The sequence below is a fragment of the Poecilia reticulata genome, linkage group LG10 (assembly GCF_000633615.1).
Source record: "Poecilia reticulata strain Guanapo linkage group LG10, Guppy_female_1.0+MT, whole genome shotgun sequence".
NCBI classification, from domain to species: domain Eukaryota; kingdom Metazoa; phylum Chordata; class Actinopteri; order Cyprinodontiformes; family Poeciliidae; genus Poecilia; species Poecilia reticulata.
This window is the reverse complement of record NC_024340.1, coordinates 21,071,734-21,087,252: the sequence shown is the minus strand read 5'-3', so window position 1 is coordinate 21,087,252 and position 15,519 is coordinate 21,071,734. Positions and strand designations below refer to the sequence as shown.

The 15,519-nt window shown below is 36.4% G+C and overlaps 1 protein-coding gene across 1 annotated transcript; it reads left to right on the top strand.

Annotated features, from left to right (window-relative positions):
• The first annotated feature begins 573 nt into the window (after positions 1-573).
• Positions 574-15,209, top strand: LOC103471457 (NACHT, LRR and PYD domains-containing protein 12-like). Its single transcript, XM_008420470.1, has 13 exons — positions 574-651; positions 4,279-4,343; positions 4,468-4,569; positions 5,880-5,993; positions 6,300-6,413; positions 7,354-7,523; positions 7,632-9,414; positions 9,509-9,679; positions 10,523-10,693; positions 10,797-10,970; positions 11,766-11,939; positions 12,060-12,106; positions 13,378-15,209. Exons 2-13 carry the CDS (start codon positions 4,336-4,338, stop codon positions 13,941-13,943), a joined length of 3,594 nt encoding a protein of 1,197 aa, XP_008418692.1. The 5' UTR covers positions 574-651; positions 4,279-4,335; the 3' UTR covers positions 13,944-15,209.
• Positions 15,210-15,519: the final 310 nt, after the last annotated feature.

Below are 15,519 nucleotides of genomic sequence, written 5' to 3'. Positions count from 1 at the left end.
GAGGGAAGTCTGGGCCTCCCTTCTGAAGCTGCTGCCCCTGCGACCCGACCCCGGATAAGCGGAAGAAAATGGATGGATGGATGGATGGATGGATTCTGGAGGCAGATGATATCAGTCTATATTTTATTTTTTTAAATAGTGTAAGTTGTATAGTAAGATCTAATTTTATTTATTTACTTATTTTTAGCTTTTTATTTATTTTGTGGTCCACACTCCTTACCTGTTGATCATGACGGTAATGCTTACCTAACGTTTTTAGCCAACCGCCATTAGAACTCAAGAACAAGAAGTAGAAGGAAAAAGAAGAGAAAAAGAGGATCAAGAAATTAGATTTTTTAAAAACACTAGGTTATTTAATCGTATTTAACAGTATATATCTATGTGTATACCTGTCTATACATATACATTCTTGCGTGTTTGTGTGTGTGTATGTGTGTGAATTTGCACACTTATACACTTAAAGGTGTGTATTATTAAACTCCCTTTGGATATCATTGATGACCACTCTCCAGTCCAGTAGGTGGCGGTAGATGCACCTTAAGTTGGTTGCCTTCCGCTAATAAAACACAAAAGAAGAAGAAGAAGAGGAAGGAGAAAGAAGAATGTTAGTTTCACCTTTTTCTGTATTGTTTCAACTTTCGTCGAGACACAGTAAGTAGCTTCATCCACTTCATCCGTTTATGGAACTTTCTGCTGGATCTGACAACTTTAATCGGCTTATATGTTATTTAAGATAAATTTATGAAACGTTCATTGTTGTCCTGGCATTTTTATACGAAAAAAAGACATTGCACACCGAAATAATTATTCGGCGCACCAAATTGCATATATCCCAAAAATACAGTTAGATTCAAATGTTTTATTATGATTATTATTTCATTTTATTTTAATATTGTGCACAACACCAGTGATGTTGCATTTACCCTAGTGATAGGTCGTTTACGTATATACATTACCCGTGGTCTGACGATGTCCCCATTATGCAACATAACAACATATCGTCCCTGTTAAGCTTTGCAACTTTGCGTAACACTAAAGCAACTATGCATAAGACAGATGAACACGGATGAAAAGAAGAGTGTTTTAGGATCGATCTTTCCAAAATGTGAAAGCAGACCTATAAAAACAGACATGATGCCTTTGGAATTTTTTTGGTTTGGTTGTTTTAGCAACCTTGCACTTACTGAAATCTGAATAGATTAATGCAGAGTAAATGTGAGACTGTAACAGTAGATAATCAATAGCGTAGTATTTTATCTGTTCATCATCAATAATTACAGTAAGGTTTATTTATTTGTTTATCTTGTCTACTTCTCTTCTCAACAGTTAATTCGCTAGTCAACAAACTTTTCATGCACTTTCCTGGGTACTTGGTAAATTCCTAAAAGGCAGACCTAACATGAATTTGCAACTCAACTCTTTTAGGGAGAAAATAAGAGTGACTTTAATTGAAGAGTTCCGCGACTGAACTCTTCAATTCAGTCGCGGAAAGACTGAAACTACCATAACTGCAGCTGCTAGATCAGAAACTACAAATCTATTTGTGGTGAAAGTAAATGGGACATAGAAAGGCTTGGTTGATGTTCAAAGGCTTTAAATCAAACAAGAAATACTATAGCTGTCTGGCTGCTATAAAGCTTTCTCTAATGTGGCTCATATTTCCACCTTAGGAAGTTCAAGCAGTCACAGAGTGCTAGCTGCTTAAAGGTAAAGCCTGAGGAACAGGTTTTAAAAGAGCAGAAACCTTGCATGTGCCCATCCTGAAAGTAAATTCTTTTGTGGTTACAGATCTGTCTGGAATTTGAAACGACAGAGTGTTTTCAGTCACAAACATCAGACCAGTTTTTCTCAGTTTTATCTCTAACCAATCACAGAAAATATTTAATCAGGTTCATTATGGCTGATAACTAATTTTAACTCTGAAATATATTTTTTTCTTTATTCATTCTCATTCTTGTTTATTCCTTCATTTTCTTTTTTATTGTTGGGAAAACTAATTGTATAAAATCCCATCTTGTTTATTTGTTTCTTTATCATGGCCAAGGAGGTTTGAAGACTTTTCTACCTGTCATCATGATTGGCTCAAAATCCACAAAGTTTATCCGATATGTCAAACTGATTTTACCATTGCTGGTGAACAGTAATGACGAAACCACTACTGATGTCATTGACTAGGTAAAAGAGAAACATTGCAGTGTAACATAAATGCCATGACTTTTACTCACCAGTCAGAGAAATGGTGATACAATGCCACATGAAGTTACGTTTGTGACTTGTTTCTAGTGGGGAAAAATAGGGAAGTAAATAGTTTTCTTCGGTTACAGAAGAAGCAAAGACAGTCCTGCATTTCCCAACATGTTCCCTAAGTTAATTTGTAAACTAAAGGTAGAGATTAGGACTGTAATGATTCCTCGAATGATTTGAGTACCTCGATTACTAAAATATTCTTTTACAACAGCCCTATTTGACATTTAAAAGACTTTGAAAATGGTTCCACTCTTCCTGTGCCAGATTTTCTAAAATCTGAATCTCAACAAACAGTTTTTGGAATGCAAGAAATAATCTATAATCTGGGATGTTTTCACTTCTGGTGTGTTTTTTGTTTTTTTGTTGGGAGCTGTGGTTCAGTGGATAGAGTTGACTTGCAGTTGGAAGGTTGTTGGATTTATTCCTCCTTCATCAGCCACCTATTGATGTGCCCCTGGTTTAGTCTATTTAAAACAAACAGACTAATTTTTCTTTTAATTGTGGGGTGTGGGAACATAAATAAAATAACTAACTAAAGCTGCGTGCCTTTTTCGTAAAGGAAAAGGCCCTGTGCAAGATTACCTTTGAAAATCCAACTGGTATACTTCTCGGATAAGTTTTCCTGAAAACTCAGAAAAATGCAACTAAAAGGATCACATTTTTCATTATTTCAATTAGCTTGGAACACAGCATCTTCTTGCTATTTTATTCTTGGTACTCCTGACCCAAACACATCCAACCAGTACATTTTCACATAATTTGTAGCGCAAGGTTTTGATTTGCTTAGAATTTCAGTTTTAGAAGAAACCCAACCTCCAGAAAAGGTTACAATTTCACAAACTCTACAAGTTATTCAGACCAAAGTTAACAAATCGTAGATGTGGAAACTCTTCTAATATTTGATACATTTGGCCTTATTTTTGATCTGAAGCAACAACAGATTCTGGCTTTTTCTAGGAGAATTTTACTAAATTTTGTAAGAACCTTAAAAACTAAAATAAAACATATCCCACCAACAAAATGATTTTCAGAGTAATTGAATGATGTCCATCCTTGCATGATGGGGCAGAAATTTGAAAAACTAAAGCTTCACATGCCATTTCGTGCGAAGTGAAGTCCAGAATAACAGAAAAGGCTGATTCAGACCTCTGATGTGAAACTACATCATTTGACCAGTTCTGGTGTAGGAGGAGAGGAAGTAGTCACAAACAGATTCAGTTTCCGACTTAAGGTTACCACATAGAATAAGACGATATAAAATATTAGGTAATGAATTGTGGATGACATCATAGTGGCTTTGTATAGTCAAACGTTGGAAGCCACCAGCCAACCCCCATGCAGAAGCAATAAGAGGCTAGGTCTACTATTTTTCAGATTAGAAAGAAAAGGGTGCAGGTTTAGACACTCATCCTTCCAAATCAGTGAGGTGGTGCAAGGTGGTTTATCCTTTAAAACAATGAGGAATTGTCTTTAAAACAGCATTAAATGCAGTTTTAAAGTGATGGTTATTCCACTTTTACATATATGTTTTCTTCTATGCCTGAATCACATTTTTCTCTGCCCCACACTCTAATTTTGTAGTAGGTCATATGACTTCACATCATGAGATTATGTGACTTCTTCCTTTGGGTGTTTAAGGTCTAAGATATTTCCTATTTTCACCCATTACGAATCAGGTGTTTGTATACTTGGATGAACAGTGAAGTTTTCTGTATTTTATATAGTTAAATCCTGATGTCTAAACTAATCTTCATAGACTTGTTTAGAAGTGTTCATGTAACGTGTCTCCTCCTTAGCCAAGGCTTCTGGAATGCTGATTGGTAATTGGAGATAATTGTCTTAAGGTTGTAAGGACTTGGTATAAATGAACACTTAGAGCAATCTAGTTTTGAACAAACCACAACACTTAACACTTATTAAAGACCGGTTGCATCTTTCTGTCAGATCAGATGTTGCCTCTATAAACTGCTGCTTCATCATTCATACAATCATCATCATTATTCACTCGATACTATGTGTGTTGTGTTACAGGTCAGAGGGTGCTGAACCTGGACAGTGTTTCAATGAATCGTCTTGATTCCAAATAAGATGATAGCGTGAGACTTTTTAAAATTTTTTTAATCAAAAACATTTAAATATTTGAGTTTGGACATTGCTTTGCAATGTTTTCAGTTTGTCATACAAGTTTGATTGTCATATCTTTTTTGTGATTTATTGTAGAAGTGGACTGCAGTTATGTTCTACATGTATGCCAAGCAAGAGTGATGTGATAAAGGAGCTTCTCATTGACCTTAAAGGACAGCCCTCATCTGCTGAACTGATGTAAGCTGTCAATAACGACCATGATACTGCTGAAATGTTTTGATATTTTGGAAAGATACATAAACTAGGGCTTGGCAAAGTGATCTAAAATTTTGCAACATTTGTTTGGAAACTGGGCTGCACAGTGGTGCAGTTGGTAGAGCTGTTGCCTTGCAGCAAGAAGGTTCTGGGATCGATTCCCGGCCTGGGGTTTTTCTGCATGGAGTTTGCATTTTCTCCCTGTGCATGCGTGGGTTTTCTCCAGGTACTCCGGTTTCCTCCCACAGTCCAAAAACATGACTGTCAGGTTAATTGGCCTCTCCAATTTGCCCCTAGGTGTGAGTGTCTGTGTGCATGGTTGTGTGTCTCTGTGTTGCCCTGCGACAGACTGGCGACCTGTCCAGGGTGACCCCGCCTCTCGCCTGAAACGTTAGCTGGAGATAGGCACCAGCACCCCTCCCGACCCCACTGAGGGACAAGGGTGCAAGAAAATGGATGGATGTTTGGAAACTAGATGGTTTATATCAAGAGAATTTTAAATAAACTCTTAAGTGCTGTATTGATGTTCAACCTTATAATGATGAAGTTCAATGTCTTTGAATAGGTTTTAGATGCATTTCTACTTTTATACTCCAGGTTCAGATGATTTTGGCTCAGCAAACATCTGTTAATTGTCCATCAATAGAAAGCAGATATGGTGAAGCAGGGAAACCTAAAACATGCCGGACAGTGGGTTGAAAAACACTCCTGTAGTGAACTGTTGCACAACGTCTCACAACCACCTAATGAATAACAAAGCTTCATAATCAGTGACACAAAGTTTTCATTTATTTTAAAGTTGTTTTAGTATAGGGCTAACGCTGGACTCAACTGACTCAACTGACTCACGTTGCAGCCATGAATCAAAATAACTTGCTAGCTAGCAGTTTACTAAACGAGCAATAATCGTTTAGTAAACCGTTGTAAGTGGACACAAATTAAGTTTTTTCTATTCTGTCTCCTCCCGGTATTATAAGTTTTCATTCAGGCTGACTGAAATGGTAGCATTGCCAGTCTTAGCTGAGCAATCATGCAGACATACTTTTGCTTTTGACGTTCTCAGGGATGGAAAAATAAACGTTGTTAATTTAACCAGACCTGTTTCATTGAACTAGCTGAAATAAATAAGCCAGCTTCTTGTTTTTTTAAATTATAGTCTAGTTGTGTCTGACTGACTGTTCACATATTTTAAATTAAGACAGAATAATAATTTGCTAGAGGTGTGAATATGGGAAGATCTGCAGAATGAATTACTTTTTGTGCTAAAGTTGTGTAATTTTACTTTGATTCAGGAGACGGCTGCACAGAGGAGACTTTCCTAGCCCTATCGGTGTGTCCTGCAGGAGTGATGCATCAAAGGACCTTCACTTTGACTTTAAAGCAGAGTCCTTATCTGCTGAAGAGATGTAAGATGAACTTCAAGAAAGTTTGTTTAAAAATAGACTGAATTGATATTATTCAAGTGAAAATGTTTGTATCTGAGATGTATATCAAAGAGATACGGCATTTGAAGAGATTGGATGGGTGGATGGATGGATGGAAGGAAGGAACGAAGGAACGAGACTTCTCATTTGGCCGTTTTGAAAACCAACAACAATCTGCAGAATAACAACTAATAACACTATATTTTCACTCTGCCATGTTTAGTTAGATTAGACATTTTTAGCATATATATAATTTATTTATTTATTTTTTGCTTGACTTTATTTCAGAATCCAGCTACGGAGCCCAGACTCACCCAGTCCTAGCTGTGCATCATGCTGGAGTGATACATCAAAGGATGTTGTCATCTTCTTTAAAATACATCCATCATCTCCTAAACAACAGTAAGCTGTTATTGAAATGACACACATTTGTTAAGGCATTTTGAGAAGGTGTTAATTTGTTGTTAGCAGTGTTTATTGTTTAATATTTACAGATTAAAATACTTTAGTATTAGACACGTAAAAACTTGATAAATTAAATAATGATGGGAAATCATCATTTAATTTCCCATCATCATGGGTCTTTCAGTGTATAAATATTTAAGGATGGATATTTAAAAGCCCATTAGTTGCTTAGCATTTTTACTTGTTTTATGCACCATTATCTCATGTGATGCATTTGGATGCAATAATACCCAATTACAATCAAGCTTGTGATATAATGTTGTGACCCAAACATTTATTTTCCATATCAGTTATTATGAGTAAATAGATCAATTTGAAACAACCCAACATCTCAAAAAAGGTTTTCTGTGCTACATCATAATAGTTTTTTTAAACAAAAGTAAAGTAACACCTGCCAATTGGTATTTATTCGAGATGCGCTAATAGTTGGCATCTTGTGTTTGCTGACCAGCGGTTTTGACCTTCTGACTCTAATTCTGACCAATTGCATTTTTCTAAGGATGATAGCACAGGACATTAAAGAATATGCAACAGGTTCTTTGAGAGAAATTTTGTATTTTTTATTTCAATGTGAAATGAAGGAATTTCATTTCACATGCCTTTATAGATCAAGGCATGAGTCCCAAATCTGTATGTAAGTGTATATAAATGTATACAGCAGAAATAGTTTTTGATGCATTTAATGAATAGGAAAAAAACATTTTGGTGTTTGAGCAAAACACCAATCACACTTATTGATGTGTTAATCAATCAATGTGATCTCTAACTGATTAATACATCTCTACTATTCACAATAACCACAACTTAAGTTTTGATATTATTAATTCCTTCAAGTTCGATTTTTAATTTTAAACTTGCTCTTTCTTATTCTCTATAGACATGAACAGAAAAGGTCACAGGAGTGTTTCTGCCTACACTATACTGAAGATTTTGTAAGTCTGTTGGAGGATGGAAAAGTGTTGGTAGAGGGGGCATCATTACCCGAGGACATAAATCAAGACCTTGACCAAGTTCATCTGAAGCAGCTAATTAATAATTTTTTTAAAAGTAAGAAAATCTTCCCTGAGAAAGAAATAATTAAATTTTTTTACATGTATTTTAAGTATGTGAAATGTTCTTATTATAATTCCCTAATAGATTTTTTTGTTTATTCAGGTGCAGTTTGCCAACGTAAACTTAAATCTGCTCTGACAAATAAGTTTCAGTGTGTGTCTGAAGGGATTGATAAGGCAGGAAAACCAACCCCTCTGAATAAGATCTACACAGAACTCTACATCACAGAGAGTGGAACCAGAGAGGTGAATGAAGAACATGAGTTTAGACACATCGAAACAGCTTCCAGAAAGCAAAACGGAGAAGAAGTGACAATTGGACTGGAACAGCTCTTCAGAGGTTCACCTGGACAAAATAACCCAGTCAGAACAGTGATAACGAGGGGAGTGGCTGGCATTGGGAAAACTGTCCTAACACAGAAGTTCACGCTGGACTGGGCTGAAAACAAAGCCAACCAGGACATCCAGTTCATATTCCCCTTCACATTCAGAGAGCTGAACGCTCTGAAAGAGAAAGAGTTCAGCTTGGTGGAACTCGTTCATCATTTCTTTACCGAAACCAAGGAAATCTGCGAGTTTATTGAGTTCCAGGTCATATTCATCTTTGATGGTCTGGATGAGTGTCGTCTTCCTCTGGACTTCCAAAACAATGAGATCCTGACTGACATTACCAAGCCTGTGTCAGTGGATGCCCTTCTGACAAACCTCATCAGAGGGAAATTGCTTCCCACTGCTCGTCTGTGGATAACCACAAGACCTGCAGCAGCCGATCGGATCCCTCATGACTATGTTGACATGGTGACAGAAGTCAGGGGGTTTGATGACCCACAGAAGGAGGAGTACTTCAGAAAAAGATTCCAGGATGAGGAATTGGCCAGCAAGATTATCTCTCATATCAAGACATCAAAAACCCTCCACAATATGTGCCACATCCCAGTCTTCTGCTGGATCGCTGCTACAGTTGTGGAGGACGTCTTTCAGACAAGTTGGACCAAAGAGCTGCCAAAGACAATGACTGAGATGTACATCCATTACCTGCTGGTCCAAACCAAAGTTAAGATGGTGAAATACGATGAGGACAATGAGACGGAAGAACACTGGAGTTCAAAGAGGAAGCAGATGATGAAGTCTCTGGGAAAACTAGCTTTTGAGCAGTTGCAGAAAGGAAACTTGATCTTTTACGAATCAGATTTGAGAGATTGTGGTATCAGTGTCCAAGGTGCTTCAGAGTACTCTGGAATGTTCACACAGATTTTTAAAGTAGAGAGAGTGCTGTCTGATGACAAACTGTTCAGCTTTGTACATTTGAGTATTCAGGAGTTTCTTGCTGCTCTTTATGTCCATTTGAGCTTCACAGAGTGTGGTGTCAATCATCTGAAAGAAACAACCCCACCAACATTGTCCACATTGTTGAAGAAACCAACGATCCCCAGTTTTTACCACAGTGCTGTGAACAGGACCTTACAGAGTCCAAATGGGCACCTAGATTTGCTCCTCCGCTTTCTGTTGGGACTTTCACTGGAGGCAAATCAGAAACTCCTTCATGGCCTCTTGAAACAAACGGAAAGAAGCTGTCAGATCAATCAGGAAACTGCCCAATATATTAAAGAGAAGATCAATGAGAATCTGTCTACAGAGAAAAGTATCAATCTGTTCCACTGTCTGAATGAACTGAAAGATGTTTCTCTTATGCAAGAGATCCAGCAGTTCTTATCTGCAGGAGCACTACGCACTGATAAGTTGTCTCCTGCCCAGTGGTCGGCCCTGGTCTTCTTCTTGTTATCTTCAGAAGAAAGTCTTGATGTATTCGACTTTACCAGGTTTTCTGTCTCTGAAAACGTTCTTCTCAGGCTGCTGCCATTGATCAAAGTCTCAAAGACAGTTGTGTAAGTGCATATTTTATTTTAATGTCATTTGTTTTGTTGGTAAAAGCTTAGCAAAAAATTAACCCTGTTAATTTTTTTACATGTTCTTTTACAGACTGACTTTCTGTGCCCTTTCACAAAGTGGTCTGGAAGCTTTGTCCTCGGTTCTCAGCACCAAGTCTTCCTTGAGGGAGCTGGATCTTAGTAACAACAACATGCAAGATTCAGGAATGAAACAGATTGTTAAGGGATTGGAGAGCCCAAATTGCACACTCGGTACTCTTAGGTGAGATATTCAGAACCAAACTTAATACTCAAGATGCTAACAGTACTCTTTCACCAGTTTAATATACTAAGTATTACAAGTATTATCTGTTTTGTTTAATTTTGAAGTATTAGGTTATTTTTGTTGGAATTAGTTCAAACCACTTTGTTTGGTGCCTGTAGAGATTATATTGTCTACAAATGAAATAATTTCTATTGCAAAAAATAATGTATGCATATATTATGAAAATATATTGTGAATAATTATTAAAATAGTATTTTGAAATTAATCTTTAAATTATATAGCAACACCTATAGTTTTGGAGCAGGTTTTGGGTTTATGTTTTTTTATGACATCCGTGGTGTAAACTGTTGCATTCAAGATTTTATTTGCTTAGCAGAAGTTCAACCTTTTCAATTTGATTCTTTTCTTTCTGATTGGTTAAAGATTTTCAATAGCTGAAGGTCCTGTGTGTCTGAAGTCGTAATTATTTCAGGATTAGAGAATCTTTCGTGGTTTCTGACCTTTACTTTAATGGACAGATTTCCCCAGACTCCATTAATTTTTGGACATTATCAGTTTTGGACAAAACCATTTTGTCCAAAAACTGATCTTGCATCAAAAAATATTTTTGAAATGATCCTTTTGTAGAAAAGATGAACAAATCATCGGTTTTTCCTTAACCAGGAAGATGAACAATTTGGTAAAATGTGGTTTACATAAATGTTTGATTCTCAGTCAACATTGTCTGAACTAAATTTATCTACTATTTTTCAATCTTCCAGAAGGTTACATGCACAGGACAAACACATTTCTGATAATTTTATCTGATCAAAAAAGGTATTGTTTTTCATTTTTCTTCAGAATGAGGGGTTGTTCCATCTCAGAGAGAAGTATTGACATCTTACATCCACATCTGAGCAGCTTCTCTCGACTGAGAGAGCTTGACATGAGCAACAACAACCTGCAAGGTTCAGCAGTGGATAAGTTGTCTGAGGGACTGAGACATTCATTTTGTCAACTGGAAATTCTCAGGTCAGAATGGAATAAAGCAATATCTGAAATTTAGCCATTACATCTTTTGGACGTGCTTAACATAATATTTTTTCTGTTCTTTTGCATTTATTTTTCCCCATAGACTGAATCATTGTTGCCTCTCAGAAACTAGTTGTGAAGCTTTGTCTGCAGTTCTCAGCTCTGAGTCTGCCTGCCTTAAAGAGCTGGAACTAAGTAACAACAACCTGCGGGATTCAGGAGTGAAGCTGCTATCGACTGGACTGGAGAGTTCGTACTGTAGGCTAGAAACTCTAAGGTAATCCCTGACTAATGAGCTCATTGGATGATTGTTGAACTCAGTCCAGTAAAATTCTGATTCAAAGCAAAAGTGCTAGTTAAAAAAGGGACAATATTCTTAGTGAAACCAGTCAAGTATTTTATCAGAAAAATAAACCTTAAATAATACTACACCAGTAAATTACATGTGGACCATGAAAACAAGTTCTGGTGAGAACCCAATGAAATTTTTGCCACTTCTGATGTGTTTATTTTGGGCATTTTGAAGCCTTTTTGCTTTGTGTTATTGTATTGTATTAGTTTAATTTTAAAATGTTACTGTGCTTTGTGAAAGTAGTCAAACCACCAAATTTCTTCTTCTTAAAATGGACACAGAAAAACATACTTCCATGTCTTTTATTGGGCTGCCTTTTGATAGGGCAAAACAGTTGCCCATAATCATGACGTACAAAGAAAAAGATTAGCTAAAAAAATAATTATTATTTTTAGCAAATAGATTTTTGCTAATTATTTGCTAATTTTTTAGCTAATAATTTTCTAGTAGTCTGATGTACAATATACATTTACTCTACATCCTGAAGTGCAACCAGCGTACCTTCAGAAAGCATGTAGGTACTAAAATAGATCGGACTTGGCAAGATATCTAATATAATCCTTATTTTAATTCTAAAAATAAAGTTTTGTCTTTTCCCAACATCTATAAAAGAAAAAAGTAATGCCATCACTTTTGTTGACCAAAGTCTTCAGTTTGTAAGAATGACATAATTTCTAAAGTGAGGCATTGTGCTCATGCTGCATTGTTCTGTGTGTGTAGACTGTCTGGCTGTCTGGTCACAGGAGAAGGATTTGCTTCTCTGGCATCAGCTTTGAATTCCACCTCTTCCCATCTGACAGAACTCGATCTGACCTATAACCATTCAGACGACGTTGGAGTAAAGCTTCTATCTGCTAATTTGAATGATCCACAGTCCAAGCTTCAAGTTCTCAGGTATGGAAAGGCCTGATTCAGTCACAGACAATTTCACTTTGTTGAGGCGAAGAAAATATGTTACTTCATTGTGTAACGTAAAGGAGTATTAACATGTTTTTTCCTGCTAAATTTCTTCAGAACGCATCCAGCTGGAGTTGAGTGGTTAACACCAGGACTGAGGAAATGTGAGTACAGTTTTGTTTTTGAACTTGTCACTAGTTCACATCTAAAAAGCAAGCTCCAGGCTATTTTACTAATTCCTAATTTTCAGGTATGAGATCAGAAACCAGGACCTAAATTAACAAATGGGAATAAAAGCCAGATTCTACCTACAGCAAACTCCAACAACCACATACCCACAAAAACCATTTTGATGTTTAGGCTGTGGGTTCACACTGATCTGGTGTTTTGGGAAACCAAAAAATAATAATTTCTGAAGCTAGGTTCCAGAGTGGAAGAATTTCAAAATGCCAGTTTCATGTTGTGATGGCTGGAGAGCCCCAAGTTTGGCATGTTTATTCTTCTCTACATAAGGTGATTGGGTTAGCTCATATAGCTCCAGTTGCACCTGAAAGGGGGTTGTGACAGGTATTAAGGCAGCTCATACATAATGCTTCAGGACTATCACTGCTCTGTCTCTCTCTTTGAGGCTGGCTAACGTTTTTGGATAGCTCTTTTTTATTTCTGGGTCATTCAATCTTATCACCAATTCAGGCTGAATGTTTATTTTCTATGATTGACTTGATCATCTTTTCACAGTGAACAGTTTTTTTGACATAAGTATATTTGAGCAAGATAAGCTTTGCCTGTGGAGTCTCCAATTTTGTTCCTAACTTTGAAATATGTAGGCAACATCATGTACATGTAAGCTGCATCTTTTTTGAAGTCATGAAGTAGCTCCATCTCTCTCTGTGACTGATGTGTGTCTCTCTCACACACACGGTGTTACAGCACCACCAATTGGCCTGGCATGCCTACTACAATGTCTTCGGTGGCGCAACATCCTCTACTTTGGACAGACATTTTTTCTTGTTTATAAAAATTCACCATGTTCGTTTCTGTGTGGAAGATGTCATAGATTATGTTTAGTTTATTACGGAGGAAATGGGATGCAGAATAGCTTACAGGTGAACAGCTAAAGGAATGAAAAAAATGAAACATGACAAAACAAAGGGGAAAACTTTATCAACATGCTGCAATGTAATAAACAGTCCATCTGTTGGGGTGCATATTTATACATATCCTTCTTAGAATGTGTTTTGTTTTTTGCTACATTGCCCTAAAAACTGTAACAATAGTTTTATAACATATAGTTAGAAGGATAGATGTGTTTATTGAAATGTCCAGGTGGGATAAAGTGGAGAGGGAATATAGGTTAATGTGTTGCATTATAACTATTATTACTGTGAATCGCAGGATTTACTCACAAGGCATTATTTTCTGTTTTGCTTTTCAGATTGGTGTAAGCTCACGGTCGACACAAACTCGGTGAACCGAAATGTGAAACTGTCAAACAACAACACAAAGGCATCGTATGTGGAGGAGGCTCAGCCATATCCCGATCATTCGGACAGGTTTGAGAAGAACCATCAGGTGATGTGTTCAAATGCTCTGACAGGTCGCTGTTACTGGGAGGTCGAGCTGATGGGAGGGGTTCACACTTCAGTGAGTTACAAAAGAATTATCAGGAGAGAAGAGGAAAATGATGGCTGGTTTGGTGGAAATGACCAATCCTGGACTTTGTTCTACGATGGCAACTCTTACTCTGTTTGGCACAATAAAAAAGGAATATCCATCCCTTACACCACAGTGGTCACACACACTTCATCTCACAGAGTAGCTGTGTATTTGGACTGGCCGGCAGGAACGCTGTCCTTCTACAGAGTCTCCTCGGACACATTGATCCACATCCACACTTTCCACACCACATTCACTGAAGCTCTTTATCCAGGATTTGGATTGTGGTCTTGGGTCAATGTTCCAAAAGGTTCATCGGTGCATCTGATCTCTTTATTGGACTGATCAGGTCTTTTAGTACCAAGCTAACACTTATCAGCTTAACCAGCTTCTTTGCTATATTGACATTACAATTTACTTGCAATATGATGCAACCCTTATTTTGTTACAATGTAAACTGTTTTGTCAAAGTTATTTATTCATGTATTTATTCATTTATGTATTTTTTTTTATTAAATGCTTTTTAACTGCATGTAATAGTAAAACTCAATGAGCCAGTAAATGATGGTTAATATGCTTAATCAGAAATATTCTTTGACATTGTTATAAATGGTCTTTGTAATGTATAAATTGTCTTTTAATCTCGAGAGTAATAAAGGTAATTTATTAGGATAAAATAATATCCATAGGTGGTTTTGAATGGTACTCAAAAAATGTTAATGTGACTCAAAGGAATTAATTTTGCCTAAATATTTCCAACCAGCTCTTTTAGTTTGAATCTGTTTATATCAAAGAGATGAATCAAAGGAGAAAGGACTCATTATTTATGTGGACACACAATGTTACTGAGGTCAGGGAAAATAATTGTGCTTGTTTTATTATAACTGAGCTGTACTGTAGTGTGTTTGTGTACATTCAAATGGACTGTCATTTAAGTATTCCTGAATTATATTATACATTCAGTATGTTGCACTTTCGTGCTCAGGAGAAGGGGTATCCCAGCTTATTTTCTAATGTAGCAGAAGGTCAGTGCAATTTTTAAACTGGGCATATTTGAACATGAATAACGATAACCTATTACTGTACCAGGAGAAACGGGACTTTGCTTGTGTGGAGAAGCAAAAACAAAACACAGGTTTAAATACTCAAGCTGCAAATATTTTTATTTTACTGCCATCAAACAATTTTTTGAAAAGGATCATCTTCACCAAAATTGGCAATATCACTTTAAATTACCCTAAATTAAATTAAACAAAAAAAAAAAAAATCCTTTTTTTTCACGAGATGACATGACTGTACAGCAGTAACTCTTGTTCATTTTCCAGTTTTATTTCCTTTAGTATGTTGTCAATAGTTTTGCACACGACTTTTCTTCTTGTATGTATGTATGTATATATATATATATATATATATATGTGTGTGTGTATAATATGCTCCCAAGTTTTATTCACTCAGGTCATTTTACTTGCTCATTGTTTTAAGCGTGTTCATGCCTCTCAGGATCTAGTCTTTATTTTTTATTTAGATTTTTGTTCTCTTTGAGTGACTGTATGAGTATTTAAGTTGTTTCTGAAAGTTATTAAAAGTTTATTTTTTACCTATCTACATTGATCTGCATAATATTTGACTCTGCTTTTTCTTCGCAAGACAAACTGACATTTCTAGTTTAAACCGGTATATTTATACAACCTTCTCAAAATGAATTGTTGGAATTTAACTCCATTCCTGTTTACTAAACCGCTAAAAAGGTGCTGAAATTTCCTTAGGAGTGAGATCAGAGCTTTGTGATTGCAATATATTGCAATATTTATTTTAATTTCTTTACGCCACTTTGGAGCTAATTTGGTGAAGTGCATAAGGTCATTGTCCATTTGGAAGACACAAGCTTTAGCCTCCAACCTGATGTCTTGATTGGTTGTTT